The 10,680-nt window shown below is 46.7% G+C and overlaps 1 protein-coding gene across 1 annotated transcript; it reads left to right on the forward strand.

Moving 5' to 3' along the window:
* Positions 1–4,375: 4,375 nt before the first annotated feature.
* On the forward strand, positions 4,376–10,464 carry SPADH (spermadhesin family member). Its single transcript, XM_063101614.1, has 4 exons — positions 4,376–4,435; positions 7,078–7,107; positions 8,250–8,385; positions 10,254–10,464. Exons 1-4 carry the CDS (start codon positions 4,390–4,392, stop codon positions 10,462–10,464), a joined length of 423 nt encoding a protein of 140 aa, XP_062957684.1. The 5' UTR covers positions 4,376–4,389.
* Positions 10,465–10,680: the final 216 nt, after the last annotated feature.

Consider the following 10,680-nt stretch of genomic DNA (forward strand, 5'->3'; position numbering starts at 1 on the left):
CAAATCAGTATCAGAAAAATAGTTGAAAAATTCCAAAATACTTGAAGAATAAACAACACACTTTTAAATAAATGGGTGAAAAAAGAAACATCAAGAGAAACTTAAAAAATATTTTGATCTAAAATGAAAATGAAAACTCAACTTATCAAAATTTGTGGAATGCAGGAAAGCAGCCCTTACAGGAAAATTTATGGAATTAAATGTGTGTATTAGAAAAGAATAAAGATTGAATATCGATCTAGGCTTCCACCCAGGGAAAGTAGAAAGAGAAGAGCAAATTAAACACAAGTAAGCATAAGAAAAGGAATAATAAGAGTTAGAGCAGAAATAAATGAGATTGGAAACAAAAAATTAAAAGAAAATCTACAAAACCAAAAGCTGGTTCTTTGACGGGTTTAATAAAATTGGTAAGTTTCTAATTAAACTAGGTATGAAAAAAGAGAGGGGACATGAATTACTAACAGCAGAAATGAAAGAAGGGGCATTACAATAGGTCCCATGGACATTAAAAGGATAATAAAAATTCTACAAAAAATTCAAGGTACTGTAACAAATAACATTCACCTGCAAAAAAATACATTTAGACAGGACCTTAAAATCTTCACAAAAAATCCACCTCAAAATGGATCATGGACCTAAATATAAAATGTAAACCTATAAAACTCTTAAAAGATCGTATATAAGAAAACCTAGGTGACTTTGGTATGTCATCTAGGTTTTCTTATATATCACTTTTTAGATTCAGCACCAAAGCCACAATCCATGCTTAAAATAATTAATAAGCTGGACTTCATGAAAATTAAAAATTTCTGCTCTGTGAAAAATAAAATGAGGAAGAAAGAATATCAACATGTCAAAAACAGCTAAAATAGGGCCGGCCTGTGGCTCACTTGGGAGAGCCTGGTCTGACAACACCAAGTCAAGGGCTAAGATCCCCTTACCAGTCATCTTTTAAAAAAAAAACAAAGCAAAACAAAAAACAGCTAAAATAACCCCTGATATGTGGATTGAGTTGAATTGTCAAAAGCTGTGATTGAAAAAGATTTCAAGATAATAACTGACTTAAATTCTAGAAGCTATATTACTTACCGGTAAGATCGGTTACTGTACAGTAAGTAGTAGGGCTATTTGGAACGAAGTGAAATTTAATGTGCATTTTTATGTTTTTGTGGAATTTAAATAATTTGTGCTTAATCTCTCTGTTGGCCTTACCATAGAATACAAAAAAAGGTGTGATTAAAGCAGAAATAAATAGAGACTAGAAAAATAGAAAAGATCAATCAATGAAACTAAAAGTTGTTTTTTTGAAAAGATAAAATGAAAAAACCTTTAGGTAGAGAAACAAAGAAAAAAAAGAGAGAAGTCTCAGAAATAAAAGAGGAGACATTTTAACTGATACCACAGAAACATAAAGGATAACTAAAGACTACTATGAACAACAATACACCAACTAATTTGATGGCTTAGAAGAGATGCATGAATTCATAAAAACATGCAACCTACCAAGACTGACTCAGGAAGAAATAGAAAACCTGACCAGATCAAAAATGAGTAAGAAAAGCAAATTGGTAACAAAAAGTATCCTATCAAAGAAAAGCCTAGTATTCGATGGCGTCACTGCTGAATTCTGTCAAACACTTAAAGAAGCATGAACACTAATCTTTCTCACGCTGTTCAAAAAAATTGAAGAGGATGGAATACTTTCAAACTCATTTTGTCAGGCCAGCATTACCCTGATACCGTAGACAAGAACACTACAAGAAAGGATAACTACAGGCTGATGAATTTCCCTGAAGAATATAGATGCAAAAATCCCCAACAAAATACTAGCAAACAAGATCCAGCATCACATTAAAAAGATTATTCACAGTGATGAAATGAAATTTATCCCAGAGACGAAAGGATGGTTCAACATGTGTAGTCAAGAAACGTGATACACTATATTTGCAAAACGAAGGACGAAAACCACACTGTTTTTTTGATGTTATGGGACCGATCTGGGTCATGTACTCACGTCTACACCTATCACTGACTTGGAGGTGAGACCATTCCCACCTCCTCCTTATTCCACTCTGGCCAGTTCTCGAAGCTGGTTTTTCCCAGGGCATGTGGCACACGTGTCGTGGGCACAGATAACATTGGGGATCTCTGTTCACGAGGAGGGAAACAACTTACTAAATATCCATCTGATGCTTAAACTCTTCTGGGCAAAGTAAAAACAAGGGCACTGGGAAGGCAGATGATGGCAGGCCCTGGGACAGTATAAAAGAGACCAGCTGGACAGTTCTGACTCCGTGGATGACAGTGTGTCAGATGGATCTTTGCGCAAGGTAGAGAAACTTAATAAAGTCTCTTAGAGAAGCAGAGGAGAGATCTGCAGTGCAGAACTCTGTGAGGAAGAGACATATAAATGGCAGTAATACAGGTCCATTTAGGGCCAATCGGAAATTAGTGTTAGTCTAGATCTTTTCTCCAAGAGGACACTGTGACATGGGGTACCTAAGACTTTGATTCCCAAGTGTCCCCCCCCAAAACAGACTAGGCTGTCTTCTTCTCCCCAAGCAGCCACAGCCATGCTTGAGTCTTGCTGGGGGAGGACAGCCATCCCTACAGGGAGGAGAGGACGGCAGGATCCTTGGGCTGGGTATACAAGAGGAAGGACTGCATTTTCTCCACGGGTTCCAGCATTTGCTGCACTGGAGCATTTACATCCAATTGTGGAGACCTTTGTCCTCTCCCACCCCTGGGGCAGAAGTAGGGTGAGCAAGCGGTAAGCTTACAGGGTATCTAGAATAAGAAGACGAAGTAGACCTGCCAGGAAGTGAGGAAGCGTTGCATGTTATATTAGGAATAACCGGGGCTTCACCACTGCAGTAGAATTAGCATTGAATTCTGAGCGGGGAGAAAACTTTGCAGCTCTGCATCTTCCCCCACCCCTCAGCTAGGGTGGCACTGAGTGATTCAGTGGCTCCTAGCATAGCAGTTTCACCCTATTCCTATTGAGATGGAAAGCTCCTCACACTCTGTACCGATTAGCACCCTGCATATATAGAGTTACAGGCTGGAAAGGACAAGGTGGCTTCTATGACCCATAAGAAGAAGATCAATAAATTTAAAAATGGCCTGAAGATATGAACAGGCCATTTCACAAAAATAGGGGCAGTTGGACTAGGGATACTGAAAAGATGCCAAGTACACTGGAAATTGGGGAACACATACTTTTTAAAATTAGGTATTGTTTTACCGTGTTTGTCTAACAAGGTATATTTGGTGAAATTCAGAGTTGGTTAGAGTTCAGGAAAATGGGTACTCATGTTCTCCTGGTTGCTGCATAAATTGATAACAGTCGTTGGTAAGCGATTTGGCTGCCATTTATTATCATGGCCCAATAACATTCCCTTGTATAGCTATACCAGTGTCATTTACATGTTCACCAGGTGATGGACATGTGAGTGGTAATCACTTTTTGGATATCATGAGTAAGGCTGCTGTGAGTGTTCATACACAATTGGTGTGTGGAAATATGTCCTCAATGCTCTTGGGAATTTCTGGATCATAAGATAACTCATCATCGTGTTATCCAGATAACTCTGGATCAGTGTAACTTTTTGGAAAACTACCAGACTATTCTCCATAGGCGCTAGTGTTGCGTTCTCTCAGCATGGCTCTGCCCTGGGAATGAGCCATGTGGATCATGGTGTGATAAATATATAATAAATGCGGACACATGTACATCCACTGGGACATTCCCATGCGTGGGTGCACCTGCCCTTACAGCTGCTGCACTGTCACTCACACACACACCGTGAGCAACTTGAGGCACTGTTTCAGTGCCTTGGCCCTCAAGTGACACAGAGAGGGCTCTTGGAGAGGCCGGGCAGGCAGGAGATCAGGACCTCACTCTGGTTCTGCTACTGTCACTCTGTGACTTTGGGCAAGTCTCTTGGTCTCTCTGGGTGTCTGATCCTCACCTTCTGGATGCTGTGAAGCTTATGCAATGTAGCACAGGTGATAGTGCTATAAGTTAACTCAAGGCAGGAGGGCTTTCCAAACAGGAGGTCATGTTGGCCTGTGGCCACCTGTCTCTCTTCCTCCAGAACCACCAGTAAAGGAAAGGAGAGGGAGCTACTGACCATTACTTTTCAGTCTCATTTGCAGAGGACTGGGAACTCGGCTGAGAAAGAGAAGGGTTAATTATCACATAGCCACACTTCACAGCTTCTTCTCTCGACTACCCAAGTAATTGTGTAGCACACTCACCCCCTGCAGCTGGGCTAATCTTAGCTCCAGGTGGGGAGGGAGAAGATCATATTTCAAGAGTGTCTCTATATAGCCTCAAGTCACCAGAGCTGAGCTCACTCCTGAGGCTGGTGCCAGGCTCTGCTCAGAATGAGGCTCTGCACAGCCTTCTCTTGGGCATTGCTGTTCAGTACAGGTAAGGCATGTCCCCTAACTCCACCAGCACCTCTCTGTGCTTTTCAAATTAACTTCAGAAATTTCATACTTTTTTTGTTGCACATGAAGAAGCCCCATGGCAGGCAGGATGAAAGATGTCTTCCTCCTAACAAAGTGTCTTACTGTCCCCCTAGTGCTGGAGGAGGAAGGGATAAAGAGGGGAATGTCCCTGTCACTGGGCTAATACCATTTTGATTTTAAAACACTTTCTGGGTTCCTGGGTACCCTGTCTTCACATGTGTTTTGTGGGCCTGCTTCCTGCTTAAGCAAACATGCTGAGTGAGATTCTGCTGGGGCCAGTGCAGGCTGATCCAGAAGTAGCTGAGTGTGTCACACAGGGTCTGGCTTTGGAGGGGTTCCCAGTACTGTGACTGCCTGCAGGCGCGAGAAGGCTCCCTGCTTGGAATACACCATCACAGGCTGCCTGGGGGTTTTGGGGGCCCCTGGAGCAGCCACAGTAGGAGAGGTCTCTGCATCTGCTCAGTGGATTGTCACATGGTGGCTACAGCAACTTCAGGAGCAACAATACACAGAAGCTCCCCAACAGGGACAAGGTTCCACTGAAGAGGGGACAGTCATGCCCTCTCAGAGCTCTGGGCCCTGGGAACTGCAGTACAGGCAGCAAAGCTTGCCCACTCTGAGTCTGGAATGCTGCAGGCAACAGAAGGGTCTGTGCTTCTTCAGGGAGGGATATCTGTCTCCTCCTCTCCTGCACTCTCTCTCTGGCTGTTTCCCTGCTTCTCTCCCCCGTTCTCTCTTTCTGTCCTCCTCATCCCCTCCCTCTCCTCCTGAGCTCCTCAGTTGCATACTCTCCTGCTCTCTGCTCTCTTGCCCTCACCCAGTCCTTTCTAGCCTTGGGCATTTCTCCTGCGCTGCTCACCTTTGCCGACTGCACACTCACGACAGGGGCTGCCCCATCGTCGTGTGCTTTCGTCCCCTGCCAGGACTCCTGCAGGCGCCAGGCACGACCTCTGCTAGGCCTCCTCTGGCTAAAGGTTATCAGCGCAGCTTCTGATGCCCATCTCTAGTCTCCACCCACACAGCAGCCTGCAGCTTCTGTCCAAATTGGTTCGACAGCGGAGCCTTAGGGCCACAGGTCATGGGAACACCAAGAGCTTGACTGGGGGGATTGATATGCTTGACATTTGCTTCCCTCGTCCGTGAAGAGATCAGGAGACAAAGAGGAAATTTGTTGAAAAGGAGGCAGGCGTCCCGGACTTGGAGCTGGAAGCAGATCAGTGATGAGTGAGTTTGGCCAAGGCACCCAACCTCTCTGTTCCTCTGTTTAGAACAATGAACACCCATAGGACTACCGTGAGGAGTTAATAAACCAGGAAACCCCTTTGATGCAAATTAAAGGGTGTCAGCTATTCAGGCCCTCCGAGGTGCTCCTGGGGTTTTCATCCACCTCACGGCCTGAAGGGGGGTGTAGGCAGTGATCGTCAAGGGGCAGCTCATTCTTCCTGCTTCAGTGCCTGTTCCTAAGAATCTAGAACAGAAGAGCTCACTGGAGATGTGGGTCCAGTCCAGAGATGTCACACGAGTGGTGGGCATGTTAAGGATTTTGCACCTGAGGTCTGCTTTCTGGCAATCCATGATCCATATCTCCCACAGCAGAATTGACAGTGACCCCAGAGGTAAGGTGACTTTTCTTTGCACCCCAAAGGACCAACACAGCCTCAGCACCCGGGGAGGACAGCTAAAATGTACCCATGGGGGTCCTGGTTGAGTTTTATCTTCAGAATAGATTCTAGATCATTATGACGAATTCTGAAATGTCTTTTATTTTGAGAAATGAAGTGAATGTCCTGGAATTGTTGCAGTGACAGGTGAGGCTGCCTGGGCTGCACTCTGTGCCATGTGTATTGTGTGGCTCATGCTGCTTCATCCCTGTGGGGCCATTACTATTAAGATGCCCATTTTACAGATGAGTGAACTGAGACTTAGGGAGAGTAATAAGTTGTCCAAAGCCATTCAGTCTAACGTTTACTAGTGTAACCAGGGCCGTCTGACGCAGGAGCTGTGCACCTGCCCCTGCCACAGATCCTGAGGATGAACCCCAGTGCCATGTCAGCTGAGGATGCTATGTGACTGCCATCGAGTCTCTCTTGATCCCAGTATTTAACTTGGGTCCCTGAAATAGAAAAATGCTGATAAATTGAAATGGTTCATTTCAACTCAAGAATTTTATTCAATCGGTTTACTTCAACATCAAATTGACAATTGTTCTCTTTACAGAATTTACACACACAAAAATATTCAGGTCAGAGTTATGGTGGCTGGCTGTTCTCATTTTCCTGTGACACAGACATTTTGAGCTAAAACTGGGGAGGTCCCTGGTAACACAGGACACGTTGTACACCCACGTCAGAGCTGCCTTTTCTCACTGTGGCTCCACTGTAGGAAAATTGAGTTGAAATTGACTAGGATCTAGATAAGGAGAAAGCGGGGAGGGGCTCATCTTTGAAGGCTGAGGGTGTGACCCAGGATTGCTCCCAGGGTTGGGGACAGCGATACCACCCCCCCCCATTCAGCTCCAGCCCTTTGCACCAAGCATCTCCTGCTGGGACCCATCACTAACTCCAGGTTGCCATTTTTTTCCCCCGTTTTGCTGTCTTTCAGCTACGATTGTCTCAGCCCAATGGACTGAAGGTAAGTAGAGAAGAGACTATTGTGCCTTCCCTCTCCTCACACAGAGAACATGTGCTTCTGGTTGGACCCCAAATGGATCAACGGGAGGGGCGTGTACCAGGGAAGATTCTTGGCCAAAGAAACTGGGATTTCTGCCCCTGGCATCTGCTTCAGGCTTCACAGTACCTGATTGCCCACCCGCTCAAGGCCCCCTCCCAGGTCTTCCTGGCCCCCACACCCCTCCCCAGTCCTCCCCTCCAACCCCCACACCCCTCCCCAGCCCCAGGCCCCCTCCCTGGTTCTCCCCTCCAACCCCCACACCCCTCCCCAGCCCCAGGCCCCCTCCCTGGTCCTCCCCTCCAACCCCCACAACCCTCACCAGCCCCAGGCCCCCTCTGCCCTGCTGCCCACACAGCCTCACTCAGCCCGGCAGGGGACGCATCTCTCAGGGCCTGAGTCAGGGAAGGACGGAGCCTTCTCGGACCCCTGCAGTCTGGAGAGCTGAGGGGCTGCTCCACCTTCAGCGTCAGCAGTGAGAGCACTGAGGAAGGGGGAAACTGCACGTGGAGGCTGGGTCAGAGGGAAGGGGTTTTAACATGGTGCTGACTTCGTGCTAAGGAGGTGCTGGGTGTGGGCTTTGTAGTTTATAAACATGAACACTCTGGACTCCTTGAGGTCCTCATTCACTGCTTTGGAGCCTGAGGCATCCCTGAGCAGTGTCCTGGAACCCTGCCCTCAGGCACTGACACGTGATGAACTCTCCTTTGTCTGAGGGTTAGGACTCTCTTTTGGCTGTTTCTCAGGCCTGCCCTCAGAAGACATTCAGGGGAGCAGAAAAGTTGTGCTGGCTGTCTGCTCACCAGTGTGCCAATGCTGTTGTTGAAAAAGATTGTTTTAGTGAGAGGGCATTCACTAATTTTATTTCCCACCAGTCAAAAACAAATGGTACTTTCAAATGGGTATGTGTCCCTTAAAAGGCTCTGAAAAGACTAAAACCATAAAGCCCATCTTGTCTATGGTGTCATCAGACTGGGAGTGTCAGTGATGGATTTTGTTTCTGAGGACAGGAAAGTAGGAGAATCAAGAGTGATTCGGGCCCCACGAATGGCCTGCTGGGGTCTGGAGCTGCCCTTGAGACCTGGATTTCTTCTCTTCTGTTGTAGCGGATGTTGACTGTGGGGGCCACATCACAGATGGCAGTGGTCACATCGCCGCCTATGCTGGGGAAAACACCGAATGTGTCTGGGTCATTGAGAATGAGCCTCCAGTAAAAGTATCTTTGATCCTGTACTACTTTAAGTGAGTACTGAAGGTGTGCGGATCCCTTGCTGATGCCATTTTAGTTTCTAGGAAGGAGTTCATCTTAACTTTTCCTGGTTCACCCTCCACCTTTCCACCGTGGCCATCCAAAACACACTCCGACTCCATTCTCACTCTGTGAAATTTCAATCCTGTTTTCTGGATGAAGTTTCATCTCTTTGTCCTGTCTTGCTGATCCTTCATGATCTGGGCATTGATCTCTGCTTCCTTCTGCTCACTTCTCCCTCTGGTCTCCTTCTCTGGGCTGAGCTATAATACACTGAGTTTTCTGGACACACCAGAGCTTAGCAGCTCTGTGTCTTTGCTCACACCACCCCTCTGCCTGGAACGTGTCCTTTCATTCCTGGCACACTCATCCGCTCTCTGCTTAGGGTCCCAGTTTTGTATTTCATGGTTTAGCTCAAGGGAAACTGTCATAACAGCTAAAACCTATTTTCTGACTCTCTCCAGAGGTGAACAGCTCTTTGTCTCACTTGTGTCCCATGCAATACCCTGTGCAAAACTCCAGGTGAAGTTTAAAGCATGTTACTCTTGCCTATGTCTCTGTTCTCTCTGCTAAAATAGGACTTTATCTTTGAATTTCAAGGAATATTTCTTCAAAGAATGAATAAAGTGAAAATATCACAAAAGGCATATCCAATGCAGCAGTTACTACATCGCCACCCTAGGGCAGTCTCCACTGATTTTAACATTGGATCAACATTTTTATCAGTTTCAGAATGAACCCAACACAGCCCAAAATAGTGAATGAGACAGAGGATAGAATCTGTATGACTAAGGGCCCCATCCCCTCCAAAGAGGCTGTGGGGTGAGATCCTCGCCTAGGCGATGTAGGTGACCTCTGGGATGAAAACATCTCAGAGACAGCTAACTCCAAAACAGAGCGTACACCAACTCTTCAAACTGCCTGAGGATTCTGGAATGGAAATGTGTTCAAGGAGACCAAGGTGGGGAAGCAAGAAGGAGGTTGAGAAGAGGACCAGGGATGAAAGAGTCGGACATTTCCTGTGTCACCATTTCTCCAGGGGCTCTTCTGAGTGTTTCCCCATATTGTCCCTTTGTCCTTTCAAACTGATTGATTTTTAGATCTGATTTTTATGGGCATCAAGGAAGAACTGAGTGTGGGCCAAGAACAAAACTAGTGTAAAGGGAGCCGTGTGTGTGTCCTGGTGGGATGTCCCCTTGTGGTCTCATTATACCCTGGAGAGGCTCAAGCCCTGCCTCTGTGAGTGTGAGACGTGCTGGAGCCTAAGTGAGGATGAGGGGTGGGAGATCAGGTCTCGAAAAGCACAGGCAGGAGAAAGAAGCTCCCATGACTTCGGGCACCTCAAGTGCAGCGTGTCTCTCATTAAATTAAGGTGGAGGCACCTTCTCCTCTTCTCTGAGTCAGGGAGGCTGGGCTCGGGCTGGGGGGCCGTGCTGCCCCTCCTCCTGCTGAAGGTGTCCCTCCTCCTGCTGCCCCTCCTCCTGCTCCACCTTCTGTCCCATCACACTGTGCCTGGGACTTCTCCTGCTGGCACCAAGGTCACGGTTAAAAAATACATATGACTGTCAACACAGCTGATGTGGAGACTAAAATGTTGTGTTGGAATCCCAGAGCCACAGGCTGGGCTTCCCAGGAGACTCAGAAACCATGACACTTTGAAGCCACCTGCAGGTGGAGGGAAAGGCTTTCTGGGACGATGGGAAGGGTCCTGGGGTGACCTCTTTTCAGAAGAACTGAGACTTTCCTCCCCTTTTCACAACTGGCCTTGCACTTCTTGTTTTTGAGTCATTGGTGGAGGGAGGCTGTGGTCTAGATGGAGAATGATTTCAAACGCTCATTCTTGTCTTTCCCTCTGACCCAGGTTCGAAGGTGCTCCCCACGACTGTGAGAAAGAGTACGTGGAACTCCTGGATGGACCTCTGGGGTCTCCGTCCCTTGGCAGGATTTGTGAATCCTACACTGAATTCTATTCGTCTTCTTCCAACATCATGACCATCAAGTACTCCCGAGTACCCAGCCAACCACCGACTCTATTTCACATAGGTTACGATCGTATCACTTACAGACGCTAGGGGCTGGTAGGGGTACTGCTGACGCTCTCTCCCCTATCCACACCTGGCTGAGTGGCATGTTGGGCAGAGGTTCTACATGTCACTGTAAGATATGGTTGTGCCCAAGTTCTAGTGGACCACCACTGGGTGAGGGAAGAGTAAACGGTACCCAGTGATTTTTTCAGAAACATATATATGTTCTATCCCATGATTTCTGCATAGCCACTTGTGTGGGGT

Source organism: Cynocephalus volans, chromosome 7 (assembly GCF_027409185.1).
Source record: "Cynocephalus volans isolate mCynVol1 chromosome 7, mCynVol1.pri, whole genome shotgun sequence".
In the NCBI taxonomy this organism is placed as follows: domain Eukaryota; kingdom Metazoa; phylum Chordata; class Mammalia; order Dermoptera; family Cynocephalidae; genus Cynocephalus; species Cynocephalus volans.

Coding starts and splice junctions, on each gene's coding strand:
- SPADH (XM_063101614.1), top strand. CDS start 4,390: ATGAGGCTCTGCACAGCCTTCTCTTGGGCATTGCTGTTCAGTACAG. Junction 7,108..8,249: donor CTCAGCCCAATGGACTGAAG/GTAAGTAGAGAA, acceptor CTTCTGTTGTAG/CGGATGTTGACTGTGGGGGC. Junction 8,386..10,253: donor TTGATCCTGTACTACTTTAA/GTGAGTACTGAA, acceptor CCTCTGACCCAG/GTTCGAAGGTGCTCCCCACG.